Genomic DNA, 24,184 nt, shown 5'->3' on the forward strand with positions numbered 1-24,184 from the left:
ATAAAGATTTGATATTTGTATATATTGTGAAATGCTTACTACAGTAAGTTTACTTAATAGTCATCACCTGACATGGTTAAAAAATTTTTTCTTGTGATGATTAAGTATTTTTTATTTAATGTCTTCATGTAGTTTGCTTTCCTTTCTAGACTGAATCTGGATATGGATCTGAATCCAGCTTGCGCCGACATGGCTCAATGGTGTCGTTGGTATCTGGAGCAAGTGGCTATTCTGCGACGTCCACCTCCTCGTTCAAGGTTTGCAATTATGAATGCTTTAAGTTAAGGCAGCATAAATTGAGTTTAGTACTAAATGTTGTGAGCAGAACTTATTTAATAGTTTTTTTTTTTTTTAAATCTTTCATAATTTTTCATCACAATGTTAATTTGAAAATATTAAATATTAGCAAGTTGTCAGGCTTATTTCTATCATTTCCTTCAGGCTTATCACTGTCAAACAGTTAATTACTTTCCGGTCTTTCCCTGGAAATACTACATTGAACTTGACAACTCTTCCTACCCCAAGCCCTCAGTAGTAAGATATAGACCTTAAATTAAAAGATGATGCAATCCCATGGGACTAAGTAAATTTTAATTTTGTTAACTTGGATTCCATCCCATTTTCTCTGTTGCAGAAGGGCCACAGTTTACGTGAGAAACTGGCTGAAATGGAAACCTTTAGAGATATACTGTGTAGACAAGTTGATACTCTACAGAAGTTCTTTGATGCCTGTGCTGATGCTGTCTCCAAGGATGAATTTCAAAGGGATAAAGGTTAATTAGGCTATTACCACTATTTTTACTTGGAGAATGAATGGATTTAAAGCCTCTTGATCTTAAAGGGTAATGTCTTTAAGTGATGAAGGTAATTATAGTTACTTGTGCTACACATCGCTAATGTTACAGATTTCAGTGTCCACGTAACTTGTGTACTTTAATAGCACCTTAATTAATCTGATCACCGATACCAGATATCACTGAAGATTTTAAAATGATTTTTGAACTCTTTTTTTTATTAAAAAATGTAATATCATCTTGATAATATGGAGCATTTCACATGATTATGTCTAATAAATTGTACCCCATGACAAGCCATAAGAGACAAGCATATGTTTATGTTAAATCCTCCACATCGGGAATCAGTCAGTCTTTTTTCCCCTCCCTCTTCCTCTTCTTCCTCTCCCTCTTTCCTCTCTTTCTCTTCCTCTGTCTTCCTTCCTTTCCTCTGCCCTTTTTCTCATAGAGAAAGTCTGGGTAATGGAATAGAATAATCATGGAATGACATGTACATATATAAGTAATTTCTAGGGTGGTTTTTTCCTTTAAGAGTTAAGAGAGAGAGTGATGATATTTAGTTAACCTGTAATATGAATTCTAAAGATACTTTTTGTTTGTTACTGCTGAATATTACTGGTGGAGTATCTGTTCTTCAGTTTTTCTCTTAATCTGCTATATAGGCAAAAATGAACTACTCATAACAGTATTACTAAATAGTGCTAAGTTCATTCCCAGTATGACTAGGTTGCCTGACATGGTTTTTTTTTTGTTTGTTTGTTTTTTAATTAAATGTGTTATGAGGGTTTATATTCTTTCTGTTAACTTGCCTGCAAGATGGCCGAGTAGAAGAATATGAGCTCATCCCTTCTTACATATTCTTTTCCTATTCTCTGTTCTTTTTTCCCTTTCTCTACCTTCTTTTGGATTGAATATTTTTTATAATTCTATTTTTTTATCTCCTTTGTTGACTTTTTGTTAAATTTGTTATGACAGTGGCTACTTCAGGGTTTGTGGTTTACACATTTAAGTTGTTACAGTCTACCTTTGAGTAATATACCACTTTTTTTATTGTGTAAAAACCTAGAATAATGTATTTCCATCTCTCCCCACTACTAAGGCAAAGCAGCTCAGCATTCTCTAGCCAGTTCCCTATGTATTGTCCCAGGTCTGTGTTGTAGGGACAGACACTTTCCCTGCTCCACATAGACTTTGGGTCCTTTTCCCTGGAATCCTTTCAGATGGTTCTTTCTGTGACCTCTGTAGTTCCTCAGCTTATATGTGCTATCAATACTCTACACAAGACTCTCAGTGGGACCTTCTGCCCCTCTCCAGAGTTCTGTCTCTGTACAGTACAGCTCTCTTCTCCCAAGTACTCAGCCTTCTGAACTCTAGTGACCTTTGTCTATCTGGATTTTCAGCTCCATTTTCTCACCTCAGAGAGTACCAGGCTCCTCCTGAGTTCCTCCTTACTCTGCAGCTTGGAAACCCTCACCGCAATAGGCTGGACCAGTCACAGGGCTCACATCATTTGTTCCCCAACCCTTAGGGATTACTGTCCTTTGTTGCCTGATAGCCAGTGTCTTGAAAACCATTATTTCATATATTTTGTCTAATTCTTTAATTTCATGCTAGAGGGTAAATTCTCTCCTTGTAGTTCCATCTTTGTCTGAAGCAGAAGCCCGTATTCCTCTTAAAATACTTAATTTTATCTAAAGTAGACTTGAAATTCTTTATATTTGATACACTTTAAGTTTTTGGCTCTTTAATATTTAACGTTCATTTCTCTAAAAAATAAAGATGGTTGAACTTTTATTTCTCATTAATTAAAAAAAAGTATACTTATTTTTCTGTCAAATTAGATCTTACATATCAGCTTTCATTTGCTTGCAGACAGCAAGCAAACTGTCCTTTAAACTAAAACAAGGTAGATACAGATTTGAATTCTTCTTAATTTTTAAATGGTCCATGTTTCCATGTCAATAGTATATAGCATTTTAAGGATGAAAGTGATGGTGGAAGGAGCAGAAATTGGCGTGCATTCACAACCAAGTTGTGTCGAAGATTTGAAAAATATCTTTAAACACTATTCGTGTTTGATTATATAGCAACAGTGATGTGTGTGTGCTCTGTCATGTCTGATTCTTGGTGATTCCATGGACTGTGGCTGCCAGGCTCTCTGTCCATGGGATTTCTTAGGCAAGACTGTTGGAGTGGGTTGCCATTTCCTTCTCCAGGGGATCTTCCTGACCCAGGGATCAAACCCACATCTCTTGCATCTCCTGCATTGCCGGTGAATTCTGTACCACTAGCGCCACACGAAGGCAGGGGCACCCCACTCCAGTACTCTTGCCTGGAGAATCCCATGGACGGAGGAGCCTGGTAGGCTGCAGTCCATGGGGTCACTAAGAGTCAGACACAGCTGAGCGACTTCACTTTCCCTTTTCACTTGCATGCATTGGAGAAGGAAATGGCAACCCACTCCAGTATTCTTGCCTGGAGAATCCCAGGGATGGAGGAGCCTGGTGGGCTGCTGTCTGTGGGGTCGCAGAGTCAGCCACGACTGAAACGACTTAGCAGTGCCACCTGGAAAGTGCAACAGTGACAGACTAATATATTAGTTTGCTAAGGCTGTCGTCACCAAAGTACTCCATCACCTGTGGCTTAAACAGCAGAAATTTATTTCTCCACAGTCTGGAAGCTAAAAATGTGAGATCACGGTTTTGGCAAGTTTGATTTCTTCTGAAACCATGAGGGTCATGAGGGAAGGATCTGTTCTAGACTTCTTTCCTTGGCTTGTGGATGAGCGTCTGCTCGTGTCTTCACGTTGTCTTCCTTCGTAAGAGTCCACGTCCAAACTTCCTTTTCCTACAAGGACACTGGTCATCTTGACATATTGACTGGGCCCATCGTCATGACCTCGTTTTAACTTGATTACCTCTGTGAAGACTGTGTCTCCAAATACAGTCATAGTTTGGAGTATAGGAAGGTTAGGACGTCAATATATGAATTTAGTTGCAGCACAATTCAGCCATAACAACTAATTTCCCTATAAATGGCTATTTTGCAAAATTTTATTTTTAAGAGTACGTGCTGGGTAAAGCTGAAATAACATGGAATAAGAACACTAAGTGCCATAGTTTCTTGCCTCAACTACACATCAGAATTGCCAGCCTGAGGATCTCTGTAGGTGTAGTAATACTTTCACTAAATTACCAAGACTAAATTATCTGTGACTTTAAGTAATTTTTAGAATCACACACTTCTTTCATTGTGTGTCACTGAAATGGTAATAGCAAGCTCTCATTTTAAGTGTTCAGTGTTTTTATTTAAAACATTCTATTATAATTGCTAGTGTGACTGAATGCCCGCCCCGCCCCCCTTGCGGGCGGGCCCCCCCCCCGCCACACACACACACACACACACTCTCTTCAGTAAGATTTAATTAACCATTTAGGTCCAGATAGATGGCTCTGGAGAAGGCAGTGGCAACCCACTCCAGTACTCTTGCCTGGAAAATCCCATGGGCAGAGGAGCCTGGTAGGCTGCAGTCCATGGGATGGATCGTGAAGAGTTGGAGACGACTGAGCAACTTCACTTTCACTTTTCACTTTCATGCATTGGAGAAGGAAATATCTAGTGTTGTTGACTTGAGAACCCCATAAAAGAGGAGTTTGGTGGGCTACAGTCCATAGGGTTGCAGAGTCAGACAGGACTGAAGCAATTAACGCACACACAAAAATAAGACATATATTCGTATTGAAAATAAAGGTTCTGATCTTATTTTTCTATTCATTATTAGTTTGATGACTTGAAATAAATTACTTATCAATTTCTGCACATCTCTTTCCTCTGTAACATGGATGTTGTTACACAAGCACATGATTGTGAGATTTAAATTAGAATATGTATGTTAGCACTGTGCTTAGTAGCAAAAAATCAGTAATAGCTGCTGTTATTAATATGGTTAATTTGGATAATTGCAGGGATAATGAAAGCAGGAATGTATAAGATCCAAAGATGGAATTTAGCATAATAGATAATGAGTTGGTGAGGGAGAGACTGGTCTGATAGGAATGGGAGATTTGTATTAGGACAGTGTTTCAAACCGTGTCAGACATCCCTTAAAGGTGCTTCAGTATGGACAAGGAGTCCTTGGTTGGGAAGGGAGGGGGGAAGGCCACTTTTTTACCCAGAGGAGCTTTTGTTTTCATCAGTTTTATATGTTGATTATTTGCTTTAATAAAGAGGTTGAAAATTTCTGCTTGATAGTACGAGGCTACTCAGTGGTTAGGGAGATGAAAGCAAATCTTTAGTAACCCAAGGTAGATGCTGAAGAGATGAAAGAAGTGCAAAAGTTTCGGTATTGAAGACCAGTTAATCATAGTAGTATTGAGCCAAGGTTAGGATCTTGTCTGAGGACGACTAATGACTTAAAGTCAGAGCAGCTTTGTGGTAGTTAATTTCTTAAAGTCAAAGGGAAGTCGCTCAGTTGTGTCCGACTCTTTGCGACCCCATGGACTGTAGCACCTGGCTTCTCCGTCCATGGGATTTTCCAAGCAAGAGTACTGAAGTGGCTTGCCATTTCCTTCTCCAGGGGATCGTCCCGACTCAGGAATCAAAACCAGGTCTGCATTGCAGGCAGACGCTTTAACCTCTGAGCCACCAGAGAACCCCGTTTCATAGAATTGACCTTATTTGCAAATTATTGATGAGAAGAATCTGGAAATTTGATTAATCTTGAAAGTAAAGTATTTGCAGAAGCTACAATATGGATATTGAAGTCTGGAGGAATAATGACGGGCATGGAAAAGAAAAATGTCAGTTGGATACTAATAGCAGTTAGCTGCTGATAAAATATTAGGTGTTAGTGTTAATAGATAATGGCAGCTTGTGGTTTGAAAATTATTATAAATAAGTACAATTTTTTCAGGTAATAAAAGAATGAAATAGCCCACTGATTAGAAAATGGTAATATTGAATAAAGCTATTTTCCATTTAGTTAGGGAGGGAATAAGAAATAGGAATAGGCTTTGCTTCCATTAGAGAGAGAGTTAAAATAGATGAGATGTTCCTTGTAGACCCAAATTGCTCCTGACGTAAGGAGATAGACAAGAAGTAAGACATTAATTTAATGTGAAGATTTCTCTTGTAGAAAGAGAGTTCAGCAAAAGATAATATTAAGTTGGTACAAATGTAATTGTGATTTCAGACCATGAATTTTAAATCATTGTTGTTCAGTTGCCAGGTCGTGTCTGACTCTTTGCAGCCCCATGGACTGTAGCATGACTAGACTCAAACACTTCCTTATTAATCAAAATAAGAATCATTACAATTAACACATTTTTGCCAATGAGAAATAAATTTGTTTATTCCTGCAGCATAAAAATCCATGCTTCGGGATTCAGTGAACTCTAGGAAAGCATTTTCTGTGTCTTGTTAGTTGTGGAAGTATTTTCCCTGCAAAAAGTTGTCTAGATGCTTGAAGAAGTGATAGTCAGTTGGTGAGAGCTCAGGTAAATGTGGTGGTTCAGGCACAACTTTGTAGCTCAATTTGTTCAACTTTGGAAGTGTGGGCTGTGCAAGGTACAGTCGGGCGTTGTCGTGGAGAAGAATTGGGCCCTTTCTGTTGATCAGTGCCAGCTGCCAGCATTGCCGTTTTCAGTGCATCTGATCAATTTGTTGAGCATACTTCTCAGATACAGTGGTTTTGCCAGGATTCGGAAAGCTGTAGTGGATCAGACCAGCTGCAGACCACCGAGCAGTGACCATGGCCTTTTCTTGGTGTATGTTTGGCTTTGGGAAGTGCTTTGGAGCCGCTTCTTGGTCCAGCACTGAGCTGGTCGTCATTGCTTGTCCTGTACAATGCACTGTTCATCACATGTCACAGTCTGATCAAGAAATAGTTTGTTGCTGCTGCCTAGATTAAGAGAGGACAACACTAAAATGATGATTTTTTTTTATTTCCAGTCAGCTCATGAGGCACCACTTATCAAGCTTTTTCACCTTTCTAATTTGCTTCGAATGCTGAATGACCATAGAATGGTTGATGCTGGTTCTTCAGCAGCTTCTCATGCAGTTGTAAGAGGGTCATTTTCGATGATGGCTGTCACTTGCCATTGTCAGCTTCAATGGCTGGCCACTAGGCTACTCATCCTCAAGGCTCTTGTTTGCTTTGCAAAACTTCTTGAACCCCCATTACACTGTATGTTTGTTAGCAGTTCTTGGGCCAGATTCATTGTTGATGTTGTGAGTTGTCTCCACTGCTTTACGAACCATTTTGAACTCAAATGACAAAATTGCTCAAATTTGCTTTTTGTCTAGTATCATTTCCATAGTTTAAAATAAATATAAAGTAAACAAGTAATAAATCATTAGCAAAAAAAGAGCAAGAAATGTGCATTAAAATGATATATAACCTAACCACATTTATTTAGAATGTATTCCAATATCAAACAGCAAATTTCAATAATACAAAAGCTGTGGTTACTTTTGCTCCAACCTAATAAATTGAAGAAGCCATTCAAAAATATAGAGTAAGGTTGGTGGCTGAGGTTTAGAAATTGATGTTAAGAAGCAGAATACATAGTGTAGAGGGTTCGTATGTTAGGCAGTGTAAAAAGAGAGTATTGTAGAGAAGAAAGAGGTATGTTGAAGAACACAGGGGATTATGTATTTCCTGGAATTGGGTAAGTTAAAAGGAATATCCAGGCACAGACATACTGGGATGAAGTAAAATCAGTATCAGAACTGTAAGTCATTATATCTTGCCTGGAGGCAAGATAAAGTATCTTCTTTATGTATTGATACCATTACCATCCTCTTCAGTCTTTGTAGGTCTCTGGCAGAATTAGAAAATCTCCCTAAGGTAAGGAGAAAGAGATAGGAAGACTTAAAGGACAGAATAATTTATATCTCAGTACTATCCCTTACAAAAATGAGAATACATATGGTTTTTATAATAATGTATTTAAAGACATTTCACAGCATACTTATTGGATATCCATTGATGAGCACCGAAAATACAAAGATGAATAAGATCGTGTAGTCATGGTATCCAGAGGATATTTAATCAGTGGAACATAAGAATAAACTGGTTAATTTCTGTGTGCTTTCATCCTGATATTCTTAAATATATTTTATTTAGTGGTAGAAGATGATGAAGATGACTTTCCTACGACACGTTCTGATGGAGACTTCTTGCATAATACCAATGGCAATAAAGAAAAGGGTAAGTAGTAAAGTTTTCCCCCTCAAGGTATTTGGGAAAAATATACTTTCTAAAGTGTCATAGTAACTAACTATTTAACAGGAATAATTATTTAATGGAGTAATAGGAAAAAGTCTTTTTTAAGTTGGAACATGAAAGTTTCTTCTAGGAAAAGACATGGAGGTAAAATACAGTTTGACGTTAAATAATGCGACAGCTTATCTGACAGATATTTCATCCTAAATTTTAGACATTGGCCAGTTATTTCAGTAGTGTTTGGTATAATCAGTTTCTAGTACTGGAAAAGTATTTCTCTTTCCACTCGATAAACTGGTGTTGCAATGTATTTAATCAGTGTTACTAAAGGAAAATTATTGAAATAGCTGCTATCATAGCACAGTTGTTCATAAACTCAGGAACTAAGTGGTTTATTTCATATATCAGTTAATAACGAGTTATTTTCTGGATGGAACTCCTAGTTGTTCATTAGAAATCTGTGTTTTTAACAACACAGATAAACATGGAAGGCATTATGCTAAGAAATAAACTGAAGACAAATAACACATGGTATCACATATATGTGGTATCTGTTGGGAGAAGTTAGGTTGTAACAGAAACCTGTGACTCATAGTCAATGTTTTCTTTTAATATATTCTAAGAAAAAGCTGACATGGATTTTTAAAACTTTTTTTAAGTTACAAATAAGCCTTTGTGGGAAAAATAAGTTAATCTAATTATGCTTATTTTTGCTGAAGTTATGAAAGAATATGAAGTAAAATCTGTGGCCATGGCATATTTTCAAATTGTTTTTCAGTTGCTAAGTCCTGTCTGACTCTTTGTGACCCCATATATTGCAACATGTCAGGCTTCCCTGTCCTTCATTATCTTCTAGAGTTTGCCCAGATTCACGTCCATTGAGTTAGGGATCCTATCTAACCATTTCATCCTCTTGCCCTCGTCTGCTTTTGCCTTCAGTCTTTCCCAGCATCAGCTCTTTTCCAGTGAGTCAGCTCTTTGCATCAGGTGGACAAAGTATTGGAGCTTCAGCTTCAGTATCAGTCCTTCCAGTGAATATTCTAGGATTGACTAGTTTGATCTCCTTTCAGTCCAAAGGACTCTAAAGAGTCTTCTCTAGCACCATAGTTCAAAAACATCAATTCTCTGCTCAGCCTTCTTTATGGTCTAACTCGCACATCCATACATGATGACTATTGGAAAAACCATAGCTTTGACTATATGGACCTTTGTCAGTAAAATAACACGCCTGCTTGTTAAGATGCTGTCTAGGTTTGTCTTTGCTTTTCTTCCAAGAGGCAGGTGTCTTTTAATTTCGTGGCTGCAGTTACCATCTGCAATGATTATGGAGCCCAAGAAAATAAAGTCTGTCACTGTCTTCATTGTTTCCCCATCTGTTTGCCATGAAGTGATGGGACCAGATGCCATGATCTTAGTTTTCTGAATGTTGAATTTTAAGCCAGCTTTTTCACTCTCCTCCTTCACTTTCATCAAAAGGCTCTTTAGTTCCTCTTCGCTTTCTGCCATAAGGGTGGTGTCATCTGCAGTCTGAGGTTATTGATATTCCTCCTGGCAATCTTGATTCCAGCTTGTGCTTCATCCAGCCTGGCATTTTGCATGATGTACTCTGCATATAAGTTAAATAAGCAGGGTGACAGTATACAGCCTTAATGTACTCTTTACCCAATTTGAAACCAGTCCATTGTTCCATGTCCAGTCCTAAGTGTTGCTTCTGGACCTGCATAAAGATTTCTCAGGAGACAGGTACGGTGGTCTGGTATTCCCATCTCTTGAAGAATTTTCTATACTTTGTTGTGATCCACACAGTCAAAGGCTTTAGAGTAGTCAATGAAGCAAAAGTAAATGTTCTTCTGGAATTCAAGGAAAGATATATAGAACAATGGAATAGAATTGAGAGTCCAGAAGTAAACCTTATTTCATATAAAATAAATATGATCTTTTATAAGAGTGAATACTTTTATAAGAGTGAAAAAGAAAATAGGTTTTTAAACAGCTATACCGAGATATAATTAACATACCATACACTGTATATATATTTAAAGTGTACAGTTCGGTCAGTTTTAGTATTATCATAATGCTACCGCCTCTGTCAAGACTGTCCTTCAAAAATTCCCTGCCTCCATCCCTTTTGTCTTCCCTTTTTCTCTACTTCTCAACCAACCACAGCCCTTCTTTCACTGTAGATTAGTCTGCATTTTCTAGAATCTAATGAATTTGAGTTTTCTTGCCTGATCTCTTTCTTAGTTTGAAATTTCTCATTGTTATACATCTCATTATTCAGTGTCTTTTCATGGCTGAGTGGTATTCCCTTGTGCAGATGACATGACGGGTTTCTTCAGTTCATTTGTCTGTTGGTGGAAGTTTGGATTGTTTACAGTTTGGAGCTATTATAAATACTGCCTGTGAACATTCAAACACAGTTTTTTTATGGATATATATTTTATTTCTTTGGAGAGATGGAATGATTGAATCATATGGTAGGTATATAATTTAACTTTTTAAAAACCTTCCAAACTACTTTTCACCAGTCATATTTGAGAGCTCAAGTTCCTCCACATCCCCACTGACTCTTGATGTGGTCAGTCTTTTAAAATTTTAGTCTTCTAATAGGTGTATAGTGGTATCTCACTGTAGTTTTAATTTGCATTTTCCTAGTAACTATAAGTGTTGAGCATCTTTTTATCTGCTTATTTGCTGTTCGTATTTCTTCTTTGGTGAAATGTGCATTCAGATCTTTTGTTCAGTTTTCAACTAGATTATATTTTCCTATTGAGATTAGTGTGTATTATATTGATATAGTAATATACTGAGATATCTATATTAATATTAATATATGAATATGTATATAAATATATAGATAGATAGATAAAGGATATATCCTTTATCATATGTATTCTGTGCAAAGATTTTTTTTCCAGTCTGTGGCTTGTTTCATTATTCTTTAAAAAAATTTTTTTATGGATATTATATATATTTGAGGTGAGACTTCCCAGGTAGCTCATTGGTAAAGAATCCACCTGCCAAGCAGGAGGTGTGAGTTCAGTCCCTAAGTCAGGAAGATCCCCTGGAAAAGGAAATGGCAACCCACTTCAGTATTCTGGCTTGGGAAATACCATGGACAGTGGAGCCTGGTGGACTGCAGTCCTTGGGATCGAAGCAAGTCAGACACAACTGAGCAACTAAACAACAGCAACATATTTAAGATGTTCAATATAGTGATTTGGTGTATATGATTATGGTGAAATGATTACTGCAGTCAAGTTCATAAGCATATTTTCTCAGTTACCATTATTTTATTATTAACTATAGATTAGCTCTCTAGACTTACTTATCCCACAACTGCAACTCTCATTCTTTTAACAGTGCCTTCAAGAGTAGAAATTTTCAAGTTGGATAAAGTTTAGTTTGTCAGTTTATTTTTGGATTGTGGCTTTGCTGTCATATCTACATTATGAGTTTTTAAAGTTGGAAGTATTATTTCACTTATAAGAGTTCTGTTGAAATGGTTTCTTATAACTGTAGTGCTGTGGGACTTCCCTGACTGTCCAGTGATTAAGACTCCACGCTTCCAATGCAGGGGGTTATGGGTTCGAATCCTTGTCAGGGAACTAAGATTGCACATACTGCACGTTATGGCCCAAAAATAAATGAATAAAGCTTAAAGGTATTATTCTGTCTATTTGCATCTTATGAGTGTTTTTAAGATTGTTCATTTAATTCAAAGACTAACTTTAAATTAAAATTATAATATATGAACATAACCATTTTTATGTATGCATTGGTCCCAGAATTATATTCAGACATTTACTTAAGTTTATTATGTTACCTTATTCATTTCAGCAGTTTCTCCTCAGATTTTTCTTTTAAATTCAGGGTTTCTCAAAATATAAGATAGTTCTTGCCATAATTAGGTCTCACTCTAGGCTATCTGTTATTATTAAATTATTACTTCTCTTACCACTTATTCACTGGGTACAGCATAGCAAATAGATTTCGGGAAACAGAATTCAGAGAAAAGGACTTGAGAGTACATATGTTGTCTCAAGCTTCTTTGCTTGTAGAGATGGATGGAAATTTTTAAGTGTTGGCCAACAGGAAGGCAACTCCATTTTGAAAGTTCTGCTCTAAAAAAAAAAGAAAGTTCTGCTCTAAAAAATATCTAATTTTAAGTTGTAGTGAGGAATGATTTCTTTGTTATAAAGATTTATAGTGAATAATTTTTTTCCCCAGTATTTCCACATGTAACACCAAAAGGAATTAATGGTATAGACTTTAAAGGTGAGGCGATAACCTTTAAAGCGACTACTGCCGGAATCCTTGCTACACTTTCTCATTGTATTGAGCTCATGGTAAAACGTGAGGACAGCTGGCAAAAGAGAATGGACAAGGTAAGATTCTCTTTTTATTTTTTAAAAAATAATCAGATTTTGTTTATATACCAATCAAACATTTAAACCTAACTTCTTAGGGAAAGATCATTTGGATTGTTAGAAGTAGGTGGTACTAATCCTCTAGAACTTTAGAACATCTTAAATTCATTTTTCTAATGAGATTCACTGGTAATGTATTTGGTTATTGTATAATATGCATTCTTCATTGGCTTTTAACATAAAAGTTTTTCTAATGATAATAGTAATGCTTTGAAATAGAAGTATGAACCATTTAACATTTCCTAGCTTTATTGTCTAACTCATGAAAGTATACCTAAGTTATATGAACTACTTGGTGTGTATAAAAAGTACCAGTTTATAAAGTTAAATATCAACTTGCTGCATTCATGGCCGTATGTGTTTGCCGGCATCACTGGTGTCACTCAGCACACATTTTGTTGTTGATTGAACATCTGCTTTATGGTCACCTTTCCTACCTTTGTTTAAGCTGCACCACTGATAATAATGTTATAATATGAATCTTTAGTGATAAGTATGAAGTAGAATTTGGCTCAGTGAATTTGTTTGGTAGGAAAACTTTTGTTTATAATTTAACATCATAAAAATGCTAGAACCAAAGCATATCTTAGAGAATTTAGTTCTAGTGTAGTGCCATCATTTTATAGAAGCAGCTGAGGCCCAGAGGCTTGTCTAGAGGGATTAAGTAGCAGAATTAGAAGAGTTTTACTCTTCTATATTTCATCTCTGGATATTAGGACAGGTGTCAGTCAGAGTCTTATCACCCGTTAGTGAGTCATATTGCTTGCAGTATTTGGAGGTCTTAGCAATTTGAGCAGAACACTAAGGAAAGCAGTGTCATCACTGATGTAATAGCAGAATGGCTATAGATTTAATAGCACTTGATGTTTAAAAAAGGTTCCCATGTTCTCAGGTGCAGGTGAAAGTAAGCCAGGTTGATTGTATGTTTTCTTTTAAAACCAAGCAGTAAAAAAATCCATTTAAGGTACATACAGATACTTCATTATTATTCTGGAGTCAAACTGTTACACCATCAACGATTTCAATTGTGGATCATAGTGAATTTTCACAGGAGTCGCACACAAAAAAAGTATGAGGAAACAGGACAACCCCTTAAATTCACTAGACTACTGGTTCAAGAGAATCTTTCAACTTGTCCGGATTGGCTTATTCAAAACTTTTTTGGTAGCTTTCTTTTAAGTACATGCCACCACCCCCTCACCCCCCACCCCGTCCCGCCGCCATCTACTAATCCTTCCCTAGAGGGTCACTATCTCCAGTCATGTGCTCTAATGACACTGCCTAAAAAAATCCATCAAGAATAACACATGGCTTCCCCATCTTTTTGGCAGTCAAATTTCTTATTTGAAAAGGGGCATGGGTTTGCAGTTGTCTTCAATATTGGTAATCTTACCCATTCTCTTTCTTTACCAAGAGACTGTATCAAATAACCTGTGAAAAAAACACTTTATTTGGTACCATATTTAATCAGATAAGAGCACAAAAGATGGTACTATTAATTGAAATCTGCAGACAACTGTAATTTATAGTGCTCTTACAAGTTTCATTCACCTTTTCCACCATCACGTTTTTTCTTAAGGTTGATATAGGATCCCAGTTACATTTTACAGGAAATATAAATGCATGTGTGCATATACAGTATATGCACATATATTTAGTGTGTGTATGTATATATATGCATACACATGTATGTACATATATACTCATATGTATACACACACACACACACTCTGTAAAGATTAGGAAATTCTTGAATAGAGAGAGTTGTTTATCAAGAAACATATCCTTGGCTCAGCTGGTAAAGACTCTGCCTGCATTGTGGGAGACCTGGATTCGATCCCTGGGTTGGGAAGATTCCCTGGAGAAGGGAAAGGCTACCCACTCCAGTATTCTGACCTGGAGAATTCCATAGACTGTATAGTCCATGGGGTCACAAAGAGTTGGACACGACTGAGCTACTTTCACTTCACTTAGGTGATTGATATAACTGGGAAGCAAAGTACAATGATAACAATATGGTTTAATTGAAATTGTGTTTATTTCAAGAAGTATTTGTATGCTTGTTGTGTGCTAAACCGTAAGCTAGAAATAAGGAAACGGTAATGAAGGGGAAGTCATTCTTGAAGGATCTTAAAATCTAATGAGAGCAATTAAATATGTGATAGTTGATAAAATAATAGCAATTTAACAGCTGTATACTTTTATGTAGATTTCTAATATATTTTTATCTAGTATATAGTATATATACATATATAGTAGATATATGTATAATATATATGTAAATCTCTATAGTCTCCAATTTTATGTTTAATAGCTCTTATGTAGATTTCTAACATTATATCCATTGTTCTTATAGTTAAATAATTTAAAATTAATGTTCTTCAGTGGTGATGATTTTTCTCAGTTACCTGTATAAATAATTCCTTCTTTTATAGAAGTATACTTAATTTTTAAAAGAAGTATTCCTTCTTTTATAGAAGTATACTTAGTGTTATTGCCGTTCTGTGTGTTTTTGTTTTGTTCACTTTTTAAAATTAAGGATTTAATATATATACAGTGAAGTATACCAATCTTAAATGTACTGCTAGATGAGTTACATATATATGTATACTCCCCTGTAGCCACTACTCAAATCAAAATGTAGACCTTTATAACCCCCCAGGTTTTTCATGCCTCTTCCTACTCCATACCATACCACTGCCTCAAGAAGTAACCACAGTTTTAACTTACTAATATATCCTTATAGATAAGTTTTGCCTGTTCTTGGACAGCATGTAAATGGAATCATACAAAATATACTCCTGTGTCTGGCTATTCCTTCCCCAACACTGATGGTGAAGTTCCTTCATCTTGTAACTTATGATGATAATTTGTTGTTTTTTATTGTTATATAGTAGTATTGCTGTATACTGTTCATTGTATGATGCATTTTCATTCTATGACTTTACTGTGTCTTTTCCTTTTTCCTGCTGATGGACTTTTTTTTTATTTTGGCTCTTGAGAATAAAGCTGCTATGAGCATTGTTATGTGTATTTTTGGTGGATATATGCACTGTTTTTATTTGGGCATATACCAAGCAGTAGAATTATCAGTTCTTGAGGTATATACTTAGCTTTAGGTGTATAGAGGTAGACAGTTTTCCAAAGTAGTTATATCAGTTTATATCCCCACCAGCAAGTAAGTGAGAATTCTAATTGCTTTTCACCCTTGACAGCACTTGGTATTGTCATTTTTTTGTGAGTGATTTTTTATATTTTAATATTAGCCATTCTGATGGTTCTGTAGTCCTCTTTTCACTTCAGTACACAAAAATCAGTTTGTAGGCCTAGTATACTAATTCATTGATTTGCACCAGCTTAATCAGGTAGGGTTTTTAGAACTGGGTAAGCTCTGTGTGAGTTCTGTTTGGACTTTAATCCTTAAATAGTTGAGGTGAAGGAATAAAGATGTTAGGTTCTTTATATTTATAATAATTCTGTTAGGCTTTAATATCAGATTTGACTCATTGCAGTCCATTGTTCTAAAAAAGAAAGTTTGAAGTTGTTGCCAAGGCCAGCCTTTTAAAATTTTGTCCTTGGATCTTTTGGCAGATTCTGAGAGCTATAGACTTTATCTATAAAAGCAGAAGGTTAAAGTAGAAATCCAAGCTCTTTTTCAGCTCTAAAATAATTTAATCCAGCAGTTGGAAAGTATAAGAAACATCTCTTAGAATATCTTTTTTGTAGTGATTGGTTTTACCAATTATTGAGTTATTTTCTTCCTGGCATCCATTACTTGCTTTTTTTCTCTATAACAAAATAAATTTAGCTCCTACTGGGGGAAACAGACACATGACTATATATTATAGATGTTTCTCTGATGCTGATTTATCTCTTGTTTTTGACATGTAGATACTTTGGTAGTTACTTAATCCATTTAAGTATATAACCTACCTAGTGTGTATGTGTTAGGTGCTCAGTCCTGTCCAACTCTTTGCAACTCCATGGACTGTAGCCTGCCAGGTTCCTCTGTCTGTGGAATTCTCCAGGCAAGTATACTGGAGTGGGTTGCCATTTCCTTCTCCAAACCTACCTAGTAGGTGATCTTAATGGTAGCTTGTATGCGATATATGGCCCAGAAAAAAAGTGTTTTCTTGAGCAGAAGAATACTCATTTTTTTCTTCTTTCTTTTTTTTTTTTTTAGCAGAAGACAAATTCTTACAGGAGTAAGAGTTATTTTTTTGGGCCAAATTATAAAATTTTGGTGAAATGTAAAAAAAAAAATCCCATATCACATGATAAATTCTTCATCTGGTTTTATTTTTTTAAAGGAAACTGAGAAGAGAAGAAGAGTGGAGGACGCATACAAAAATGCCATGACAGAACTTAAGAAAAAATCCCACTTTGGAGGACCAGATTATGAGGTATGAAATTATAGTTTTGGCCTTAGAAAAAGACAAACGTAGAAAAAACATAATATATATTTATGTCACAAAAGTGATTTTTATATTGTGCTTTTGTAACCTTTAAATATTTTGAATATTTTATAATCTATATGCTAGGCTTACCCTGAAAAGATTTTTTTTCCTACAAAACTTTAAATAAAGAGCCTTAAAAGGCTCATTACTAGGCTGTCTTCTTTACAGGACAAGTTTTTGTCTCGCCTGTGAGGGTTATACTTATTGATATTACCTTGTAACTCTTTCTTTTTTTTAGTTTTATTATTTGAAATCAATAGATGCATTATTGTTTTTGCTTGCACTGTAAAGCATGTGGGATCTTAATTTTCCAGCCAGGGATTGAACCTGTGCTCTCTGCATTGGGACTGCAGAGTCTTAACCACTGGACCTCCTAGTTCAGTTCAGTTCAGTCACTCGGTCGTGTCCAACTCTTTGCAACCCCATGAATCGCAGCATGCCAGGCCTCCCTGTCCATCACCAACTCCTGTAGTTCACCCAGACTCACATCCATCAAATCAGTGAATCAGTGATGCCATCTAGCCATCTCCCTCTGTCGCCCCCTTCTCCTCCTGCCCCCAATCCCTCCCAGCATCAGAGTCTTTTCCAATGAGTCAACTCTTCGCATGAGGTGGTCAAAGTACTGGAATTTCAGCTTTAGCATCATTCCTTCCAAAGAAATCCCAGGACTAATCTCCTTCAGAATGGACTGGTTGGATCTCCTTGCAGTCCAAGGGATTCTCAAGAGTCTTCTCCAACACCACAGATCAAAAGCATCAGTTCTTCGGTGCTCAGCTTTCTTTATAGTCCAACTCTCACATCCATATGTGACTACTGGAAAAACCATAGCCTTGACTAGACAGATCTTTGTTGGCGAAGTAACGTCTCTGCTTTTTAATATGCTGTCTGGGTTGGTCATAACTTTCCTGCCAAGGAGTAAGCGTCTTTTAATTTCATGGCTGCATTCACTTTCTGCAGTGATTTTGGAGTGCTCAAAAATAAATAAAGTCTGCCACTGTTTCCACTGTTTCCCCATCTATTTGCTATGAAGTTATTGGGTCAGAAGCCATGATCTTAGTGTTCTGAATGTTGAGCTTTAAGCCAATTTTTTCACTCTCCACTTTCACTTTCATTAAGAGGCTTTTTAGTTCCTCTTCACTTTCTGCCATAAGGGTGGTGTCGTCTGCATATCTGAGGATATTGATATTTCTCCCGAAGTCTCTAATTCTGTTTTGTTTTTTTAAATAAAAGCAACCTACAGAGGAAAACTCGGAGAACTTGACTGGTGAAAGATTTTAGTTTGTCCTGTATACTGTGAGGTCTTGTCCATAGCAGAGCATGAACTGTTCTAATTGCCTCACCTTTATGTTTGAACAATGTCTGAAATCAGCTTCTTTCCCCATTTTGTTATTGGTTAAGCTGTCAGTAGAATCTGCCTCTCCATACACACACATATAACAGTACAAGGAGTATTACTGACATGGAAGTAGAATGTTTTAAAAAAAGACAGTAGATTGTATTTAAGAAAGTGGAAGAAAAATTCCTTGCCGTTCTTATTCTAGAAAGGAAAAAAGACCTGCTGTTGATAACATTTTTTATGTTGGGACTAATTTCCAGCTGTGATATGAAGACTTGAGTGATAATATTTTTAAATTAATAAGGTGTCATTTCATTCCTTCCAGAATGTATAAAAATTACATAATCAGCTATTGTCTTGGATTTTAAAGTCTAGATTACTGAAATATTAGCTATTAAAACAAAAATTTTAACTTTTATTCTGAAGCTGAGCAGGTTGATTTGCTATTTTAGATTTGTTTGGGGGGGAACTATGAGCCTTTAAAACTTGCCCTGTTTTTTTCATATTGCAAACATGCGTTCGCATATCCAGTCACATCAGTTGGTTCACGTATGTGATGTACATTGGCATGTGTGTGTACATCCTCTACAAGTGGCTGTGCTTTTGTGTACTCCATAGTATTATATATTATTTGTGTGAAAAGTATTATAAACTTATTTCAGTGCAGTACCATATAGCCCATTGTGTTAATTTGGTACCTGAGCTAACTATGTTGGACTTTGGAACAAATTGAAATTATGAATGCACTCTCCAAATGGAACTTGTTTGTATGACTGTATGATTTCATGTTCGTCTCCCCTTTTGTTATTTCAGAGGAGAGAAAAGGAGGGTCCTTGTGATAGGTTTATATGTTCATTAGTTTGAAGAAATTGCTTTATTGATGTGACTTAGGCTTTCTTTTAAAAATGTTTGTTGTTTATTTGCATTTCTTCTTTAGTGGCTCTTATACACATCCCTTGACATTTTTATTGTTAGAATTTGGGTGTTTTTCCTCTTGATTGATTTAGAAGATGGACAGGATTGACTTCATTTCTCAGTTTTCTTTGTTTTCGTAGTTAAAAATCTTATTAGTTTTGCCATGTAAAATTTTATACTTTCTTGTATTTAACTCACAGTCTTGATACTGTTATCTTTATGTTTTTTTTCATGTTTTAAAAAGTGTACTTTTTTTGGCCTAAAGATGTAAACTGAGGCCGTCTCAAATTACCAGAAATTGAGTTTATTTGGGAATAGCAAAGATTGTAATTTGGGAAATGCATGCCAAATAACAAGTTACAGGCAGTTTTGTAGAGGCTGTGGGGCAAGCTGTATTTTTTGGGCAAGGAGTGCAAACAAGGGAAGTCCAGCCAGAGTCCAAGCAAGTAAGTTCATTAGCTTGAAGATGGGGAAAGATACTTGGCAGATGGTCGTTGGTTTGGAGATAATGCTCTGTCTTCTGTTGATCTGGCATTTACGGGAAATCATTCTCTTAGTTAAGTTCCATTCTTTAGGTATAGGCATGTGATTCCCATTTCACATCCTCAGATTCCATTTTAGATTGAAATCCTTTCACACTGTACTTCAAATAATTATCTATATTTTCTGTTCTTTTTTTCAATGATCTCTTCTAAATATATTAACACATCTGATTTTTTTAAATTATGATGTAATGGAGGGATCTGTAATTTTATATTCCAGTTGGAATTGTTGACTAAACCATCTTTTTCCCACCTAGTTGAAATGCACCTCCCTCTTTCTCTTTTAATAGTTAAGGGGATTTCAGTTTTTTTCTCATCAATTCTCTGTTGATGAAAAATTAAGAAAGAAATGGAAATTTTTATTGGAGCCTAAGGATTATATCCTAGGAACAGCATCTCAGAAAGTTCTGAGATGCTGTTCCATCCCTTAGAAGTGTTTTTGAGACAGAAGGCTCTGCATCAAATCAGATGATGTAATAATGACAGTTTACACAGCTCTCTTCTGCAAGTATAAACTGGTAGGTAACATGACTCACTCCAAGATCAAGAAGGAAGGTTATCTTTTAAGGAGTTGATGCTAGGAGTTGTGTTTTAGGATTGGGCAGGTGTTTTTGTCAATGGGGAAAATTTGGTCATGATGCAAGATGCAGATAATATAGTATACAGTAGCAGGGAAGGGGGAGGCCAAAGGGCAGAGAAACAGTTTTTTTAAAAAGACATTTAAATTTTTCTTGTCTTGCCATAAAATATTAATTTTATTTCACTATTTCCCTCTTTTGATCTTTAACCTTTTGATAGAAAGCATCAGGCAATCAAATATTTGGTGCCTTGATGCCAGGGTTGTTGCTCACCTGCCCTTGATCAGTCCATCATGTCTGTCAGTGCTGGGTCCCCATAGCTCAGTTCTATTTTGGTGGGGGGAGTTATACTAGCAGAATATTCAACAGGTACTGAGAGCTGATTCCAGGTTGTCCAATATTATTTAACCCAACTTTCCTCACATGTTCATTATGTATGCCCATTATTTTATAGAGCACTATATAGATGTGATCTACAAACTGAAGTTGTTTAGACATCATTGTTTTACTATTAGCAGGTGACACACAGTATGGAAGGCAAGAAACTATCACTTTGTAACTCCACAAACTGTAATTTAAATTGTCAGGAGGACCAACAACATCATTAATAGAAATTTAAGCCAAGATCCTCCGAAACTGAACTCTTTTCCTCGTGTTTCCCCTGAACTGGGAAGATTGTTCAAAGTAGAAATTTAGCTCTTCATGTGTCATAAAATGAGTTACCACATATTGTGGCCAAATGGTCATACCATTGGCTACCTGATAGAAACCAGTGTGCTCACATTACAGATTAACAGAAGCCACCCATAAGGGATCTTAAGCCCAAGGCAAATGAATTATGTGTTTTCCTAACCAACCTGGGAAAAACCAAGGTCATGAATTTGTTCTGTAAATCCACTGGGTCCTTGTAGGAGCTACCCAGTATTCACCATCTAATGAAATGGGCTGTTTATGGACAGATTCAGAATAGGCATCTTTGCTTGGCCAGGTGAGAGCATCTCACTTAGGGATATTGGCAGTGATGTTAGCTTGCATGGTGCTAGAGTTTCTTTAAAATAAAATGTCCAAGGGCCATCCAGTTAGAGCCTTGGAGAGGAGAAATCCAGCAAGACAACCTGGGCCATAGGTAATTGGCCCCAAACCCAGTGATTAGATTAATTCTAAACCTGCAAATGTTGAGCCCAAGAAAGAAACTGAAACCAAAAAACCGACTCATTAGAAAAGACCCTGATGCTGGGAAAGATTGAAGGCAGGAGGAGAAGGGGACGATAGAGGATGAGATGGTTGGATGGCATCACCAACTTGATGGACATGAGTTTGAGCGAGCTCCCAGCACTGGTGATGGAGAGGGAAGCCTGGCGTTCTGCAGTCCATGGGGTTGCAAAGAGTTAGACATGACTGAGTGACTGAACTAAAGAAAGAAATACATTTGATTCACAAGCAAAGATATGAGTTCCCCCTACCCCACCAAAAAACGAGTGTAAGCAGTTACCAAAGTTACCAGTATGCAGACCTGGTCCAGCATCTTGGATTAGCTGTCTCCTTCAGATGTCTTCTTGCGCTGGTCTGATAATACTGTTTTTAGTTGAAGTCAGGTGTCAGAAACAGGAGTTGCAGTTTATTCAGGAGAGGAGGCCTAATACAGTCCCTTCTGAGTGAGTCCTTTATCTGAGACCTTTTCCAGTAGGAATAATCTCGTGGTTGCAGGTCATGGCACATCTGATCTTCATCCAAAGTTAAATTACTGTGGTAAGCTTCAGAAACATACTTCGAGTGCCCTTTTAATAACTAAACTTTACAATAATATGACAACAAGGAAACTATCTTGGAAAAGAATCTTAGGCAGTAGTGAGGACCTCATTTAATAAAATTAGAATTTAATATCCACTTAAACATTATCTTTCTCTAAAATTACCATAATTTCTACCAAATACAGCCACATTAAGACTAATTTGTTCACAAAATGACCACATAGACTCTCTAAATTGGCTCTGATGGAACTTTTCATAATGAATCTCAGTTGAACTTAAACTCTCGAGGCCAGGAAAGCCACACCAAAGGCATGTCATGGATTCTGCCTGTGATAAATGTAGATTTGGGTGCTGGGTTTAGGTGAATTTCTCTCTTGTCTAGATTCCCTGAATACCTTGAGATTCCTGCATCTGTGAGTAGGTTGCCTTCCTTGTATACCTGGGTAAGTTGTTGGGAACCTAAGAGTTGACAGATTCTGAAGGGCTCAGATAGAAAAGATAAATGCTTTAGTTCTATATAGAGAGGTATAGATTAAGGGTTTCTTTATATCTGGAAAGCAGATTAAAAATGAATAGTATTTCAGACGAAAAACAAAAATTATAACCATACTCATAAGTTCATTCAGTCCTGTGAGACTAATCCTAGATCTTAATCTTCAGTTAGCAGTTTTATGAAACCATCCAGTTTTCCATCAGAAGTCTTTAATTTCTTATCCAGTTCAGTGGTATGATCTGAAAGTTATCAGAAACCTGTACTTGTAAAAAAGTTCTTTTTATGAATATCCTTGAAGAGGAAGTATTTTTGCCCAAACATTGGAGTAAAACAATAGCTGTCCATAAATTACAAAAGATTTGAAAAGTTAAACACCTGATTCCAGTCCAATTGACAAACTTTGTTACTGCTATGACATAAAACAATTTAAGATAATTTTTAGAATTATAACTGATCACATGTTACCAGGACATTTTTGGAGTTCTATATAATTTCTAGAATTTCTATAAAAGTAAAAGTGTTAGTTGCTCAGTCATAAACAACTCTTTGCAACCCCATAGACTAGCCCACCAGACTACCCATTGATTGTAGCCCACCAGGCTCCTCTGTCCATGGAACTTTCCAGGCAAGAATACTGGAATGGGTTGTCATTTCCTCCTCCAGGGGATCTTCCCAACCCAGGAATCAAACCTGTGTCTCCTGCATCGCAGGCATATTCTTTACCGTTTGAGCCACCAGGGAAGCTAGACTTTCTAGTAATAACATTTACCCATTTAATAGGACCTCAGAAGTTTTATCACCACTCAAATTTGACAATACTTCCCATGTAATTTAACATTCCAAATAGGCCTAATAGTTAATTAGTCTTCGCTCTGAGATGTAGAGAAAACAAATAATTTGAGATATACCAGGGACCCTTTGAAAAACCTCAAAGTTAACTAAAGGTCCAGTGAACTTCATTTAGAAGTTGATCTTTGGAAAGTTTGTCAAAAATACCAAAAACTTTCAAAACCTGGTTAAATAGAATCATAGGTCAGTGTCATTTAACCAGCATGACAGTAAAAGAGCTCAAAGGTTATCGTAAGTCACCAAAAGGCAAAGAAATTCACACTATCTCTTACTAAAAGCAGCTCAGTATTTTAAGGAAACTAAATTAAAAGAGAGAGAAAACTAAATTCAAGTTTCGTATACTTTACCTTTAAAAATCATTTTCTTAGTTCAGTCTTACCGTAGCCATTCCCAACCATATACAAAACTCTTTTCTCAGTGTTCCTTTTCCTCAACCCTTTAACAACTTTGTGTATCCATATTATTTTTTCTGTTATTTCCATTCAGAAACAACCAGCCAGCTCTAAGACAAAACTGTCCTCATACGTTTTACTCATGTATTTAAATTTTTTAATTTATGTATTTACTTGGCTGCACCAGGTCTTAGTTGCGGCACACGTAATCTTTAGTTGTGGCATGTGAATTCTTAGTTGCAGCATCTGAGATCCAGTTCCCTGGCCAGGGACCGCACCTGGGTCCCCTGCATTGGGAGTGTGGATTCTTAGGCACTGAACCACCCGCAAAGTCCCTCTCATAGTCTTTTAGTGAAAACATGCTTCCCATCTTCCTTGCATACTAAAATGTTTCCCTTACTATTTTAGTAGCTTTAGTTATA

At 36.5% G+C, this 24,184-nt stretch overlaps 1 protein-coding gene across 2 annotated transcripts in view; it reads left to right on the plus strand.

Annotated features, from left to right (window-relative positions):
* LOC120860953 (ceramide transfer protein) overlaps nt 1-24,184 on the plus strand; it is a 122,519-nt gene that overhangs the window by 65,406 nt on the left and 32,929 nt on the right. For both annotated transcript variants that reach the window (XM_040236663.1, XM_040236662.1), the window contains 5 exons: nt 150-257; nt 635-773; nt 7,921-8,004; nt 12,250-12,407; nt 16,760-16,852. In XM_040236663.1, coding sequence (XP_040092597.1) covers nt 150-257; nt 635-773; nt 7,921-8,004; nt 12,250-12,407; nt 16,760-16,852 — 582 coding nt within the window. The remainder of the gene's footprint in view (nt 1-149; nt 258-634; nt 774-7,920; nt 8,005-12,249; nt 12,408-16,759; nt 16,853-24,184) is intronic.

The sequence above is a fragment of the Oryx dammah genome, unplaced genomic scaffold (assembly GCF_014754425.2).
Source record: "Oryx dammah isolate SB20612 unplaced genomic scaffold, SCBI_Odam_1.1 HiC_scaffold_11210, whole genome shotgun sequence".
Lineage (NCBI taxonomy): Eukaryota > Metazoa > Chordata > Mammalia > Artiodactyla > Bovidae > Oryx > Oryx dammah.